Below are 17,712 nucleotides of genomic sequence, written 5' to 3' on the forward strand. Positions count from 1 at the left end.
GAAGAAGGGTGAAATGTAAATAATGATGAGTAAATTACATTATTTACTTACCTCTCACCTTCATTACCTCTCACACCTAAAGAAGACTTCACAGCCTAAACGTTGTGTTTTCTCTCTTCTCTTTTCAGCATGGAATAAACCTATTACTTGTTCCTTCGTAAATTACATTTTTATAATCTCCTAATATAACAGGGATGTTCACAGACATAGCTAATGTATGTTTAACTTGGTCAAAAAAAGTCTACATTAAAAACATTTGTTGTATTTGAAAAGGCAGCACATGCAGTCACACAGTTTAATTGCATAATTGCATAACAGGGTCTCCCTTTCCATATAGCTATCCAGAGAACAAATAACAGAAAACAAAGACGGTTAGAAAATTAAAATATTGATTATCTACAACATAGTGACTACCTATGCAGACGAAAATGGAAATATATACTGTATGTTAAGATTAACAAAAAAAGTATATTTTTTCCATTGTTTTTATACAGTACATGTACTGTACACTAATCTTGTGTTTAAAATTGAACATATCCTAGAAATGATGTTGTTGGAAGATATTAAAAAATTGGACTTAGTCTGTACCAAAATCTAAAATGATATGTGGGTCGTACACAGAGGCTGTGACATTAAATGGGTATTGAAAGCTGATCAGTTCTTACATTTCATACAGTACCTTATCTTTAGAACAAATGTAAAATAACTGATTCAGATCTGAAGGAATTTAAAATGAGTGAAGTGCTCTGTGACTCACAAACATTGATTTAATGTAAATCTGCTAGCGTTTGAATATGTGACAGCAGAAACATACTGTATTGTATATCATGAACAGTATTATCTGTATAATAAAACAAAAAGAAATGTAATATGACATAACATACAAAATTATTAAAATAAATGTCCCACAACAAAGTCTAATGGTGAGAGTATGGAATTAGGAATCTTTAGGAGCAAGACAGCTGTCCTTGAACTAAGCCCTTTACCTCACTGTGTGTCACCTTAGCTATAAAATCCTGTATTAGCACCAAGCAGAAAGACACATTCCACTAGGTTAAACTTTGAAAACAATCCTTATACAGTACATAATCACAAACTATATACAAATTATAATTGTACAGTGTGTATATATATATATACATTTAGATAGTTGCTGGCTTTTTCCGCATGCTAAAATCCATTTTAAATTAAACAGCGGTCTTTACTGTAGTTGACATTTATAACACCCACCTCACTGGAATGTGCTCCATATTGGACCATATAAGAAAATCTATTCGACACTTAAGAAATGATATGTAAATGACATGGATAATGTTATTGCAAAGCATGAAGCTGATCAAAAAATAGAAGCAAAACAAAATCTTGGTCAGTATTGGGATGGGAGACATCTAAAAAAAGCCTAAATTTGTAATAAATGATGTTGCTGGGCATTTTGTTCATAAACCACTACTGCCAGTAGTAGCACCAGAATTTCCACAAGCCAGTGACCCATTATGGTAACTGGTGACAGTGTGCTGTTGGAGGTGCTGTACTTCAAGTGATATGTTAAACTACAGTCCTGACTATTTGGTCATTAAGGATCCCATGGTACTGTTTTTAACAACGGGGGTCATTCCCCCGTTTTAATGACTAAATTCCACTCTGGCCTTGCACAATCAGACCTGCAGAAATATAATCCTTATTTCAACTGGTGAAATTGGTGATTCTCTTCTTTACTTGAACTGCTGTGCAGTGGGACTGATTCCACAGCATGCCCGCCTCTAAGTGAGTGTTACACGTCAGTCTTTCGTCCTGCTCATTATTTCCTGTGCAAGAAGTGTGGAGTGACAAAATGTGTGGACAAAATGTGTGTGCTTGTGAATTTGGAAGTTCAAAAGTAATGCAGTATGTGTGCATGATTTAATTATGCTGCAGCTATGTTACAGCTTGGTGAAAGTGAAAGAGAGTGAATGCACTTTGGGAACATTACTGACAGTATGCCTGCAGTGTGAAGTTACTACAGCATTCAGAGTACATCAATCTACCAACATCCCTGACTCCCTTCCCTCTTAAATCTGGGAAAGACCTGGGATCTACCGAAACCCGAAACCCCAGAAAGTCAGATTCAGTAGGCATCTGATGGATTGTTTCATCACAGTAACAAGTACAGTTAACACAACTAGACATCAAGAAAATGCACCTTGGCAATGGTAAATGTAACTCTCTGTCACTGGGATGCAACAATGCAGATTTTAACAACACCATCAACATGAATGAGACCCCTTGAGAGAGTGTATAAGATAGAAACTTCAAAATGGCTTCTTACCATTGATGGTTATCTTATTGTACAACATTATGTTTACCAAATTGAGACTGACACAACAACACTAATGTCAATGTCATCACTTAGAGGAATGATATCCATTCATGGTCCTGGAGGGTCACAGTCCACCAAATTTTAATGGTAAATTACAATCCTCTATATGTTAAGACATTAAGAGTTTAGCATGCATTGAAAAACCAAAGGACAAAGCAAATATTGAATATCAGTGACTTACTGTAGGCCCTCACACTAAAAGTTCCTGTGTAATAAAATGTGTCTTATCCAAGAACAAAGTACAGTAAGTTGTATTAACCATATGTTGTACCTAAAATTGTATGCTATGTAGCACAGAGGGTTAGCAGGTGCAATGTGCTCTTATAAAAAGCTGCCTTATAGCCAAGTGATTTTTTCTCATATTGGATATATTCCTTCCTGTCACGCCCTCTGCAGCCAGAGGGTGCTCCTTCTCTGTCATGTCTCTTGTTTCCGGGGCTTTACTGTCCTTCTGGTGTCTCTTTCCCTGGGGTATATATTTCTGGGTCATTTATTCTCCTTCGTTTAGCATTGACATTCGGATGTCCTGAGACCCACCTAGCACCAGGTCGCCCCACGTCCGCTACCTGAGGGCATAGGTTTCTATACGGCATTTCCTGAACAGCTGAGCCCGGGCTAACCCCCGTCTCGCCGCTACGCATAGGGTCTTTTCGCTCTCCTGCCATTTCACAGTTCGTCCCTTCCGACATCCGTGACACTACCTAACAGAAAAAGACCATCAACAAAAGACAGTGGATGAAGAAAAGTTCACAGTTTGTGAAAAATCCTCACCAGATATAGACTCAGCACATACACAGTAGAATATTGGTTTTATATGAGGAAATGAATGACTACATCTACCCTTTTGCATGAGTCATACCGTTATGGCCTAGGGAAAATGTTGTGTTCATTGCATTATATAGATTATTTTGAACTACGACGGATACAGAAACTGGTTTCTAACAGACTTTTTCTCGTTTTTTTCCAACACATACTACATGTTCTGCTAAACCTGACCAGGAAATATTTTGTATTCCCCACAATAAAAATAGTATTGCAGGACATCAAGGTAGCTTTCTGCCAGATGGCTTCTGAAATGTGATTAGAGCTAGTGATTGTACTTGGTTGTAATTTTGTTCCGCTCAGTCAGAGTGCAGATGATGTGTGACTGAAATACAAGATTTCAGAGTGGAACTGTCAACTATGACTCGTTCATATGCTATTCAAGCCATACACTCAGCTCTTGAGTGGATATCTGAATTGTTAAAAAGTCATTACAGACATCTGAACAAAAACAGGAGAAATTAGACAGATTCCTCTCTATGCATTTGCCTGCACATATTTTCAATCTAAATTTGGTATTATCCCATCATCATATTGTGTATTTTGAAGTGAAATTACATAACTCATAAATGATATTTTGACTGATTCAAGAACAAGAGTTAAAACACAAAAACCTTACTATGTTTTACCACGTAACAAGAATGTTCTCAATTACCAGACAATAGACTATGCGTCTTCTATACATCTATCTTCCAGTGGAGAGGCCACCCCTTTGCCTGTGTATTCCCTTTCCCAAAGGCTGCTGTGGAGTTATGAATGAGGTAGTTGGCTGTGATGTCCCAGGTGTGCCTGAGGCATCCTGAATCTCATTGGACCTTCTACAATTTCCCTTTCTACCACGCTCAAGGAATCTTTCACTCCTCTCACTACACTTCTAATAGCTGCTGTTTTCAAAAGTATCTGCTTGTTGTGATCATCTGTTTTTTGGTGTCACCTTTCTAAAGTTTGACAGATTCTGAACTGAACTGTATTTTACTGTACAGACTAAACCTTTTCAAGAACTGTGGCAGCGCATTGTTTATCATCATATTCTCACCGGTCAGTCAGCATGTTTCCCTGCCTGTCTGCCTTCCTCAGCCAGGGTAGTGTGGACCTGCAAACTTTTCATTTTCCAGGACCTCCTTGCCACTTCCTAATGCTGCCAGCTAGCCAGTAGTTATATCACCTTACAACTCACAACCGACAACCCACTGATGCTAAGCAGGTGTGAGCCTCATCAATACCTGGATGGGAGACCTGGAAAAGCTATGGTTGCTGTTGAAAGAGGTGTTAGTGGGGCCAGTAGGGGGCACTCACCCTGGGGTCTGTGTGGGTCCTAATGCCCCAGTACAGTGATGGGGACACTACACTGTAAAAAGACGCCATCCTTTGGATGAGAAGTAAAACTGGGCTTCTGACTCTCTATGGTCATCAAAAATCCCAGGGTGTTTCTTGAAGACAGTAGAGATGTTACCTCAAATTCCTGGCCAAATTTCCCATTGGCTTTTACCAATCATGGCCTCCTAATAATTCCCATCTATAAATTGCCTTCATCACTCTGTACTCCTCAACACTAATAACTGGTGTGTGGTGAGCATACCGATGCACTATGGCTGCTGTCACATCATCCAGTTGGGGTCTGCACATTGGTGGTGGTGGAGGGGAGTCCCCATTACCTGTAAAGTGTCTAGAAAATCACTATATTAGTGTAAGGAATTATTATTATTCCTTTTGAAAAGAGAACAACTGAGATGCAATTGACATCTTTTTTCTGCATTGTGTAAAATGCGCGTTGGGATGATGAGCTTTATAAGTATGTATCACATTACAGACTGCATGTTTTGTTACACTACAATTTCTAACTTTCTTTGGAGAGGTGCTAACTTCCACTTTTGTTGGCGAAGGCCAGAAGATAATTCATAAACATCTTTATTATGGGGATATCCCTAAGATAAACTGATTCATTTAAGTTACATGGTAAGAAACTGTAACACATTAAACAGAATCGTAGAGATGTACAGATGCCACAGTTGGAGATAAATGCTCATGTTTTCGTTTGTTTTTGTTATGTGCAGCAGCAACAAGCTGGAGTCTGGATATAGTGCAGTTGGGCATTCTAGACAGTAGTCCATTACAAATGTAATGTAATATTTAATAAAGATCTTTGTCCTTCCACTTCCTGAGGCATGTGTTGACTTCTTACTTAGTGAACAACTGAGTAACATATTCTTTTAGAACATCAGACATTTCCCTTTCATTGTCTGGAGGTTTCCCTCTATTGTCCTGGATATATTTTGCTTAATCCTTAACGGTTCATCTGCAGCTGTAGTGCTGAAGGAACCATTAAGTATTTATTGTAGTCCCCATTTCAATATTCTTTTCCATTTCTCTTTTGTTCTTTCTAATACACGTTTTTACCTGTAATTTCTGTTAATTGTATTCATTTTATTTCACTGGACCCTGTCATATTTTAATCATTTTATAAAGAGCTTTCTTTTTCCCTTATATCTTTCCAACTGGGTTTGTTTGACCATTAGGGGTACTGTTTCTTAGTTTTTGACTTACTCACTCTTGAGATTCTGGATCTGTATCTCAAGTAGAATCTGTTTAAACTGTTGCCATTCATTCCCCACTGATTTCATATCTATCTTATCCCATTGTACTTATCTTAAACTCTCATTTTTAATGTCTGATTTTACTGAATGTAAACATCTGAATCTCAGACTCTACCTAAGCAGTTTCAAAATAGCTTTCAAAGCACAACATATTAAAATCACATTTCCCTAATGGTTCTCACATTTCTGTCTGTCTCGCTGTCTTAATTGCATGAAAAGACAAGATCAACACAAGCATTTCCTCTTGTAGGTGTTCAAATAAACTGGGTAACAGAGCAATCCTTAACCATGTCTGTTATTTTGGTTACCACTGCTGACATTCCTTATAGTTTTTTTTCCCACTCTATATTGGGAAAGCTGAAGTCTCTCATAAAAACTACTTCTTTTTACATATATTCAAAATGTTACCATACGTTTGTTGAATTACAATCACATTTCGCATTTGGTGATGTATAGCATTCTCATATCACGATACTTTGCAATGTTTTTTAACAATTCTAACCCATATAGGTTTAAAGAGTCTTGATTCCTCTATCTTAATTTCCTAAGCCTGAATGTACTTTTTTTTTGCTATATATTGTGCTATACCTCTCCCTCTCAGGTGTTTTATGTCTTTCAGGAATTGTGTGTATCCACTAATGTTACATTTATCTCTATTTTGTTTAGTTAGCCATGTTTCTGTGATTCCAGTAGCATTAGAATTGCCTGCCAATGTGGTGGCTTCTATCTAATCTAATTTGTTTGGTCATACTCCTGGCTTTTAGGTATAAGCACGTTATTTCCTGGTCCTTTCGTTGTTTTTCCATTTCATTCCCCCTTGATCTTGCTCCCTTTGTAACTTCCTCTCAGATTTTTCTTAATTTCTCTCCCCTCCTATTCTAAGTTCAATATTTATAGATTTCATCATGGTTTGATGTGACAAGACATCTCGTGTTCATCACATTTAGATGCAATCTGTCACATCTGTACAGATGGGCTTTGCCATGAAAAGATTTACAGTGGACAAAAAAGCTGAAGCCTTTTTCTACACACCACATCTTCATCTATGCGTTGTGTTGTGTTGAAGGATTCATATTTCAAGCTCTTCACCTTTGATAGGTGCTAGTAGGATTCCTGAGGAAACTTCAGATTTAGTTCTGTTTTGTTCATTTTAACGAGTACATTAAAAAAATAGTGCATAAGGTGCACATAAAATATGAATAGATATAGAAAAGTACAGGTAGGCAACAGACAGGCATTCAGTCAATGCTAGCTATGAAAGTTGACAAATATGCCTTCAGTCTTTTGTCTGCTCTTGTGGAACAATAGGCTGATGAAGGCTTGCAGTAGATTATATTGTACGTGAATTCAAAGCTGGATCTACCCAAGCAGCAATTGTCAAAGTCGTAAAGGGTCAATCGGTTTCCAGCATGCAGTGGTTCAGACAGCAGCAAATTGATTTACTCAATACTGATTGAACCCACCATGGCTCCAGTGTTTTTGCCCTACATTATTCTCTATTTTTCTATCTTAACACTGGTAAAAAATAAATTCCTTATACAGATATGTGTGAGTCATTGTTAATGAGGTCATAATTTTCATGTCTTCCTCCTCTTGTAAGAACATTCTCTTAAATTTGTAGCAGTCGTAGCAATGTTATTCAAATAATGTTGAAGAAACAAACAAACTTCTAAATGCTTTTTTCCAAGTCTCTTTCTGTAAATGCTTTTTAGGACTAGGACTTTTTAAAATTGTAGTTACACAGTCGCTACTTCTGCTTCTATATTATTAGCAAATTGTAAAAAAAAACCTGTATATTATATTGTTTTTTTTTACAATATTCCATTATGTTGTTTTCTCAGATTTCCTAAAGCTAAATTTCTAAAGCTATCCTGCAAGCTACAACTGAATCTGATAATATATGTCCTCATGAAGAGTTTAGTTCTAGGTGCAGTTTAAAATCTGATTCTTATTTAATTTTCAGACTCCTTGTTTGAGCTATTATTGAGTTAAATAGCTCATTTGCGATTAAGTCTTCTGTAAAAAGGCACCGTTCTACAGTCTAAATACTAAGACTGCAATCCAGGTCGACGTAAAAGCTAAAACAAGCAAGTTATTGGTGTTTTGAGCGCACAGGAGCTATTTTGTTTCGTACTTTTAAAACTTTCAATTATTAAATAATTAATTTAATTACATAGTAGTTTTAAGCCTTTAGTGTTTAATGAAATAAGATGAAAGCCCTTTGTACTCTAAAACCTTAATATTATTATTGCTATAATAATAATAATAATAATGATGTACATTCAAAGATTTTGAACGATTTCAATAACTTTTGTCAACAAAATGTTCATAATATGTTTTAATTAAAAATCTACTGCTGAAACAATTTAAGAAAAACCTTTTCAAGCGATTAAAAATCGCTATTTGTGTAGAACCATTCGACCTTGAAAATAAAGAACAAGCATAATCAAGGCGAACGAAAACTACAACTCCCAGTACACCTTTCGCTGTTGCGCATGTTCAGTATTAGCCATTTCCTGGTGTGACCTTCTGGTATAAATTGGGAAGGGTGAAGAGTCAGAGTTCGTCAGAGAACAGGAACCCAATGATTCCCATATGCCCAGTAGTCTCCTTCACCTATGGTGAGTAAAATGAAATAAAATCGGAGAAAGAATGCACGCTTGGCGTTCTGAAGAGTAAAACAGTAGTGTTAAGGTGTTTATTTAAACGAATCGTGCGGTTAATGAGACCTCCCTGTCGTGTTTGTGTGCCTATTTTGCTCCGTGTATTGTGCGAGGGTTTACACGGCAAGCAACGAAGGCTCAACCTCCATGTCTCTGTCTCCGCAGTGCCCAGCCGGCTAGGTGAAGATGCCAAAATGGCTACCGGCAACTACTTTGGATTTACCCATGGTGGTGCTGCGCAGTACAGGTGAGGATGGGGTGATGATTACAGTGTTTGGGTCTGAGAAGTACCGTGGCGCTCCAGCATAGGAGGAACCAGTGATGGAAAAATACCGTGCACACTGCAGTTGTTGTTCATCGAGGGTTTGGGGGCGGGGGGTGAGTCTGCAGTAAAATAGATTTGTCATAGAATCGCTGCCAGGGCAGTTTTGCCTGCTTGCATAGGGTCTACGTTCCAGTGCTTTGTCTTGGTACTCCGATAATTAAAAGATCTGTTTGGTCCACCGAAATAGAATATAGAGTTTAGGTTATAGATTATTTGTTTATGCGACTATATTGGAATTCTTGATTTAAAAAAAACAATTGATCGCACTACATGTGGTTACCGTTGAATTACTGCACTAACGAATTAGTGTAAAAACCTGAAGCTCCGGTTCGTTGCTGTGCACCGCGAATCTGATTCTGCAGTTGCTCGGGATTTCGGTTTGGGGAGTTTTTAGGTGCTGTAATTTTTGTCTAGTCGGATGCAAACGTGAATAGCAGCGAGAAGAAAGAGCCAAGAAAAACGGAGGGACCGCGCTGTGGGTTTTGGGGTTTGGCTATAGTTAGGATCTTTGCGCAGGGAAAGTCAAAAGGTCAAACACGGCGTGACAGATGCTGAATAACCAAAAGTTTGCAAATTGGAAATGTGGGGGGAGCTGCAGTGTTTGCTTGCATTTGGATTTTCTGTATCGCTCAAATTCAAATGGCACCGTTCCTTAAGCAGCGGTATTTTTTGTACTTATCAACGATTAAAAAAAGTTAGCAAGATGTTTTTTAATTACATTTTGATAGAATGGTTTGCAGTTTGTCAACGTAATGACCTCGAGACCTGATCCCCCCGTACTATAACATGCTGTAACAGTAAATATACTGTATGTACATGGACAACTTGGTCATGGTTCTGTCGTAATGTTCTTTAAAAGTCGCAGCAGAAACACTGTAATACGTTTTTTTAGGTTGTTAACTTTCAACATTAGTATGAACTCAGTGTAAATAGTGAAATATATTTACTGTATTTAGATTTACAGCTGGAATTTGGTTTCCCATGAATGTTTGAGTTTCTAGTTATTCTAGATATGTATAATTGAATGTTTTTTAGGCTCAAATGCAACTTAACATAGCAAACTGACCATCCATAGCCTTTCTTTTGTGTAAGCAGGAAATGTAAAGAAAAACAACAAACTCCTGGGAAATAAATGGAAACAAATTTCATCGCTTAAATTTGTTAAAATTTTCAAAACTGTTCCTTGTTTTTAACAAACGTTTGCCCATTAGGGCCTTGTTTTCTTCCTGTTTTTATTTAGTTTTCCTAGTTTTAATACAGTTAATCATTTAAAAATAAATAAAAGAGGTTATGTGTGTTATTATGTGTGTTATTGTTTGATATTGTAATCAACTTTTATACAATGCTCTCAATAATTCCCAGTACTGGTTTCTAAAAAATGTTTTTTTTCTTGTGCTATGGGCAGAGGAAAACTGTGAATCTGTCAGAAATGTGCCTCTGATTTTATGAAAGGAATTTCATTTTTGTTGTGGGGGGTGGAGCAGTCTGAAAATACTGAAGTCCTACAATGTATTCTGTAGTAACTAAGGAACGCCTTACTACCGAGATGTTTTGGTGAAATCAGATCGGGTCTGTCATGTTTTTAAAAGCCTCACACCTGTGGGGTGTTGGGTTTGATTCTAGATTGGGATGCCTGTCTGTGGCATTTTCATGTACTTTCCACAGATATGTTCAATATGTTAATAGGTGTCGAAATTCTCATGTATTTCTATGTACATGCACACTACAGTATCTTAGACCAGTGTCACATCCAGGGCATAGTTGTCTCTAGTTTCCTATGCTTCTGAGAGAGGCTTTGGATTGCTTTGACCCTTAGTAGGAATAAGAGGCTTTTCTGATCATGGAAAGTGAATGGCTGTACTAAAAGTGGAAAATCGGCACAGGAAGGATGTTGGTACATGCCCTTGGATATATTAAAGGGGAAATGGCTGCCCAGTGGAAAAAGTATAAATATGATCTACATTGCACTTTTGTGTGTTATTGGCTGTTTCTATAAATTCTTCAAAACCACATGTTGAAATCCTTTCTCTAATGTTTCTGCTTGACTGCTCAATGCAGGCAGACTCAAAGTGAAGTAAGGATAGCTTTTGTTTCCAAGGAGTAGAGCTCTCTATGATACAATCCTACAGTTCTTGAAACAAAGGCTGTGAAAGCATTGCTAAAATTTAATACTTAAACCGGTAGCTCAGTATCTTTTCAGTTTAGTTGCTCTTTGATCTTTAATGAAATCACTTAATGAAGAGTTTCAGCCCCAGTCTCGTTTTGTGTAAAGAATTGGGTCACTAGTTTAAGAGATCTGTTTGGCCGCTCTCCTGGAAATCAGAAACCATTTTATGGGTTTTTCAGCAAATCCGATTACCTCCTTGTTTTTAGGCAGAATTATATCCTTGAATGTAGCAGGCCTCTTTATTGCTTCTTTGAAAGCCAAATATAAAATGGTTTATGCTCTAGAACAAAGTACTGTAGAGCTGGTCCTCAATATTTTGTGCGCTCTTACTAATATTTCTTGCCCCATGATGACCATTCAGTCTTGGTCTTGCTTGATCAGTGCTCTTTCAGCAACTTGCAAACTATAGATAAGAGTAACCAGTTCAAGAGACATGGAAATACTCGTTCTGTTGATCCAAAGTATAGTGGCCTAAAAAGCAGAGACACTGGCACTTCAATCCATTGCATCATTCCATCATTGTGGTTGAGTATTTTACTCTTTGCAGTTGCTTGCGTATATATTTTTTTGTTAAACAAATCCAGGTATTTACCATATCTTTAATTTGTCATTACACAAACGTCTTGTGTACATTTCTGTTGGTAGTAGGAGTTCAAGTTCAAGAAAGTAATGCTTTCTTGTATTTGGGAAATGTGTGAAAACTGAAGATAATGGGGGGGGGGGGGGGAAGTGAAGGTTCACACTTCAAGAATTCATCGTATGGAATACTTTTAGCATGCAACAAATGTTTGGACAAATTGCAGTCATGTGTTGGGATGAGTAGAAGTCTTTTGAAAACACAGCATTAATATCAGTCTAGATTGTAATATCAACCCTGTTTTTCTTAGTCTGCTTCACTGATTGTGTACTCTTCATTTTTTTATTAAGCCCTTTTATCTCTGTGAAAATACTTACGTAAACCAAATACTGGCTTTCTAAAGGCATATTGAAGGCTTCGTCAATGTTCCTTTTATAGTTCTAATAATAAGTTTGTGTTAGGTAGCACAGAACTGCAACACTTTTTGCTTTGGACTAAGTGTACTGCATTCTTTCTGGAACTTTTTAGTCTTGGTTCTAGGCCAGGTTAATAATGCTTACAAGTATTACAATATGTCTATTCCATTAGAAATGCTTAAAGTGGAATATAAAATGTAATTTGTTTTATTAACAATGAGCAGTGTTCAGTATGCTAGCTGACTGTGATGCAGGAGAAAAAGGCCTTCTAGTTTTTATTTTTACTTTGTAAAGTGTTTTCTTTCATAAAAGATGGAAAAAATTGGAAACATCTGTTCAAATGAAGGGCACCCAAGTTTATTGAAAGCACAGGCTTCCACACAGGTTAATTAAAGTGAATTGCAATACTGTTTTTATGTTTTGGGGATAGAAAGAATCAGCATTTCAAACCACCATGAAAGTAAAATGGTTATCTTGTGACTAATGTACATCATAAAAGAGATGAAATTCTGAGGTATGTGCAGGGCAATATTCTGCGATTCAAAATATGGAAACGAAACATCCGGCATTGTTACATTGTAAACAAGCAAGCTTGTGAATACATCTCTTTTAATCTAATAGAAATATTGCTCTTGATTTTTAGACCATTTTGCTGATAATTACTACTTGTTAACTCTGCATGCAGATCACGTGGGAAACTTTGTGGTGAAAAGTCTGCTGCACAACCTGTACTTATTCGCTTGTTCATCACATTTACATTAGTCATTACAGTGACTAGTTAGCAGAAAGGTCATGATCACATCGCACTTTGTGGGAACTCTCACTCTGGCCCATGGCAAGACTATGGGTTTGTGACTACATGGTGACTTGCAGTACTTTCACAAAGTTCACAAGAAGCATGAGGTATTCTGGGACAACGTCCGAGTACAATATGTTAAGCCTCCGTCACGCAGGTGTCTTGTAGAAGAATGGTGCCACATCCCTTCTGCTGAAAGCGAAATGTTGTAAACTGTGACAGCACATCCAGGCTGTACAGGTGTCATGTGGTGGCCCAGTGTCCAATACAGTGACTTTGGTATTTCCATCTTTTTGTCTATTACCTGTATCCTAGTTATTTTTAGTTTTTAATGTTTATTATAGACCTTACCCATCTTCAGTGCTGTTTCAACTTTGTCTGCATCCTATGAACAATTAATACAATTGTATATCATTTGAAAGCACTTTTTGTGAATCATTTCAACTTCTTTTCTTGAACGTTTTACACTATGGCATGCATTATGATGCTGTGTAAAGTGCTATGTCAACTGAATGAACATTTTGTGATGGGTAGTTACAGAATAAAGCCATTTTTATTTTCACCGATGTCTGAATTATTTTACACACTTCTGTGTACAAGGTTTGTAATTTCAGAGTTATTTTAATAAGACTGCCGAGGCTGATGTTAACTTTTATGCAGGAGGGAGAAATGTATACATTGAAATGACAGGTTGTTTCAGTGTTGGCTTATTTGGATCTCCATGTTGAAACCTGTGAAATATATTTAACAGGTTTAAGGTTCAAGAACACTTCAAGGTTAATTAACTTGAAAAACAAGTCAGTCTGCTTGGTGGCTTTAGCTGTTTATTCTCAACAACTCCTATTGTTTTATCCTTCAAAAAGCCTACTGTAGCCTATTTTCTTCAAAGATGGCATTATGTATTAGGTTTGAGATGAACGTTTGAAAACCTTAATCCACTGAAAACATTTTAAATAGCAAAAATTAAGATATTTTGAAGGCAACTGAAATGAACAATAGCCACAGTGCTGTGTGAAATTTTGATATAGGACTTGTACTCCTAATAATGAAAGAAAGAAGCCAGTAGCTTTTCTTTATTACCTCATTTCCACATACAGTGGTCTGCTCAGGTGGAATTTGTTAAACCTGGGTGTTAATCTTAAACTGTTTTTGTTATACCCAGCCTATTTTGAATTGCCATTTGTGATTTTTACCTCAATCAGTGACCCGACCCCCCCCCCCCCCATAACCTTCGCGGTTAATGAGGTGGAGACCCATTCCTCCTACCTACCCATTCAAGACTGATAGATTGGAGGATTGGAGGAGAATCACATCCCTCACTGAGGCCACCGCAAACCTGAAAGCTCGTGGGAGACTGCAGGGATTCTTGGTCCCCTGGCTGAGCAATTCTCTTGATTTGGTTTGAACCCCATGATCGCAGAGCTCCTCCTGCTCACTTGAGTGCCTTTACTGGTTGAGATACTCTGGAGACAAATGACAGCCATCCTTAACTGCGTGGAAAAGCTCATGAATGAAGAACTACCTCGCAGATGACCCTCACTAACCCACTGGGTCTCGGAAACACTTGTATCTCTTTAGAAACTGATTTCTCTGAGAGGTTTTTAGTCTGGCACCTATTTTTCAGTTGGAAAAAACAATATAAGCTGGGGAAAGTCTATTAAAGCATTTTGGAGAACCAAAACGTCTGAGTGATTCTCAATATTTTTTTGAGTGATATGCGTGATACTTTTAGGATGGTTTGTGAACCACATAAGGGAAAGCTGGTAAATTCAGCTGAATATAAAGCTTACTTCCTGTTATGTTAATCAGTAGCTGACCTTTAACAACACCTAAATCATTTTTTTTAGCTGAAGTGTAGTTACAATTTGAAATTGTAATTGGTGTCTGACCTAGATCACTGTAACACCTGTTTTTACCTTTGTTAGCCCATTAGAGAATTTGAATTGGTGTGTAGCCATATGTTCATTTGTGTAGAAAAAGAAGAATGTGTAATTGTTTTGGTTTGAAAGGGCAGGCTGGGCTAGTTTTTAAACAGATGTCTTCCAGCTCAGAGCCACGCTAATGAGGAACAGTGCACTGTGTGGAGAACTGTAAATAATTTATAAGTGTACTTGGAAGTCTGAGCTCATCTTGCTTAATAAATTATGTGGGGATCAGATTTTCGTCTGGTGACTTGCATTGCAGTTTAACAATGAGCTGCTGGGTTCAAATCTTTGAATTTATGCAAATACATTGAACAAGCAATACGATGTAGATGGATTGAAAGATTGGATCGCTGGTTTGGGAGCGCTGGTGGGGGGGAGTAATGTCTAGTGTTCCTATAATTAACACAAGGAGCAAGTTCACAGAGTTTGCAACTTCTTGGGCTCAGCTGTGGCCTACAGCCCATTGCTATAGTACAGTTTTGTCAAAGTGCCAGTGTTCCTGTCCTATGGGCACTAATAAGTGAATGTGCCATTTAAGTAATAATGGCTTTACTTGTTGGCAGCCTTAGTGTAAACAATTTTTCCCTTGTTAATGGTACTATGCATTTCAGAGTAGTGTAGCTGAACATAAAGTGGAGCATTGTAACTTGAAGTAACTCTTTTAAATGCAAATATTAGGCCTTTCAGTTTAAAGGCATTTTATAAATGTATTTGGAAAATAGATTGATACATCTAAACTACAGGAGATTATTGACATGCCATAATGGATTTTCCAGCAGTCTTGGGTCAATGTACTGAAAGTACATCATACTGTATTCTAGTTATCAAGCAGGTACTGTACTTTTCTAGGTGCATCTTGCTGAACTAGTATGTTTTAAGTATTTCATGTTTTGTAACGCACAAAACAAATTTAAAAAAACAAACACAATGTGCAAAAATAATGTACTGTAAAAACTTTGCCATTATACAGCGTTTTTGAATATCCAGCAAGCCTTCCCTCCAATATGCCGTGGAATCAATGAGCTACTTAAGAGAATTAACCACAATGAGCATTGTTTTATTTTTCGTCACCCCTTAGTGCTCTGCAGTTTGGTTAACAGATTTGGTTGGGGAAATCTTTGAACTCCAGACAGTTTGTATGTGCTTGATTGGTTTTTAACTGGGCCTGTCAGATCCCATTTATTAGAAAGCTGTCCCCACAACAGACATAAGAAAATTTAAATTTTCCAAGTGGGATTCGTCCTTCACCGGAGTTTGATTCACCAGCTCAGTCTCCTCCCCGCATCCCAAAGGCACACGGGCAAGGCTAGCAAATTGGGCGAGCTGTGACTTTGGTCACGTGACCCAGAGGGTCTGCAGTTGTTTTCATGCTCCAAGTGGTTACGTCATAGTAACATGGCATACACAGAAAGAGCCTTGTAACACTTCTTAGGTGTCCGTTAGAGACGCGACGTCTCCTGCATTCCGCTATTCTCATCTATAGCGTGGATGTTGGATATTCCTTTAAAATTTTTCGGATAACTTTTTTGTGAGAATATTAATGGAGCTCAATAAGACGCTCCCTTAGTTTTTTTTTGAGAAGCAAGATAAAGTCCATACTAGTAGTTGTCAGGTTTTGGCAAAGTAACTCATTTATATTCAGACTTAGTAGTGGTGTAACTAAAATTGCTTTTAACCAATTTCTTAACGCTGTACTTGATTTTATCACATTTGAAGTTAAAGATTGTAAAGCAGGATGCATCTACATAATTAAACGATTTTGACTAAAAAGTCTTGATGCGTAATCAGAATGTCCTCTTGTTGTAGCAGAGCCTCCTAAAGATTCATTCCCTTTTCTAAGGAGAAGAAAATCATTTCCAGGCTATGATGTGTACCCTATTCCATGTGTAAGCAACAATCCTCTGAATGCAGTGCCGTGCTCAATCCTGTCTTCGAAGTTTTTTGCGATTGCATACATCTGTATTGCCAGTGAGAAGGCATCTGGATCTTTTTTAGATATATTGCGTGATCGTTTCATTGTGAAATACATGCACTTTTCATTATGACATTGTGCTGGATAAGCACAGAGCTTTAAATAGAAATAGGCTTACTAGTTTTTTTATAATCTATAAAGTAAATTTTTACATTTTCATCAAATTTCAGCTTTAGCTCAGTGATATAAAAGTTTTTCACATATTCTTTGCAGTCTTCTGTTAATTGTATTAAGATGAAATTAGACCTGTCTGCAAGCAAATCTTGAAGATCCTAATTTCATTTTGGTTCTTTTAATGGGATTTCTAAGAATAGCAAGTGAAGAAATCAGGTGATTTATATCAAATTGTTTCTATTAATTAAATGTTACAATTTTTAATTAAGTTAATTTCGTTTAAAATGTTTACCACGTCCATTTGCTATACAAAATAATTGCAGTATAACGTTTTTCAAATGCTTTCTTTTTCCCTTTCCTGCTAGTTACATCATTTAGCGCATTATCCAAAGATTTCTCTTATGAAATTGTAAGTTATTATGAGTATTGGAACATGGCAATCCTGCTGTGCCATTAATGAAAGCAATAGTTGATTTAAAAGCAAATGAATATTAGCTAGTTAGTGGTCTTGAAATGTATTCTAAAACCAAATTTCCAAATTCTGGACAAAAACACTTGCTGTTTTTGTTGCAGCCAAGTTACGTTATGGAGTCCTTAACTGACTTTAAAATAGTATTATTAATTGCAACTTTTATTTTCAGCTCTTAAAAATGTCTTTCATAAGTAAAGTAAAATCCAAACCTATGAGTAGAATATCGAGCAATTTCTTTCAGTTAATAAATTGAATTAATTTGGTAATTAAGATTAGCTGGTTAAAAACAAGTAGTTGCGTGATCCTCCAGAAACAGTATTGAAAACTTTGTGATCCTTAACACTGTAGGAACGTACAAAGTAGAGGAAACTGTTCAGTCCATCCTGCTTGTTCATTTGCTTATGGTTGTGATTTGAGAAACTATTGCAAAGAGCTGCTTTTGGAATAATTGCTAACATTCAGCTTCCAGTTCCTTGTTAGGTAGGTTGTTGTAAGGTTGTTTGGTGTGTTTTG

The 17,712-nt window shown here is 37.1% G+C and overlaps 1 protein-coding gene across 4 annotated transcripts in view; it reads left to right on the plus strand.

Moving 5' to 3' along the window:
* Window positions 1–8,326: 8,326 nt before the first annotated feature.
* Window positions 8,327–17,712, plus strand: part of zfr (zinc finger RNA binding protein) — a 38,367-nt gene continuing 28,981 nt past the window's right edge. For all 4 annotated transcript variants that reach the window (XR_016090860.1, XR_016090861.1, XM_088911793.1 and 1 more), the window contains exons 1-2: window positions 8,327–8,393; window positions 8,601–8,682. Coding sequence is in view for 2 of the 4 variants with exons in the window: in XM_088911793.1 (XP_088767919.1) it covers window positions 8,357–8,393; window positions 8,601–8,682 (119 nt within the window). In the remaining 2 variants the exon portion in view is untranslated. The remainder of the gene's footprint in view (window positions 8,394–8,600; window positions 8,683–17,712) is intronic.

This window comes from Atractosteus spatula, chromosome 3 (assembly GCF_055471065.1).
Source record: "Atractosteus spatula isolate fAtrSpa1 chromosome 3, fAtrSpa1.hap1, whole genome shotgun sequence".
NCBI lineage: Eukaryota > Metazoa > Chordata > Actinopteri > Semionotiformes > Lepisosteidae > Atractosteus > Atractosteus spatula.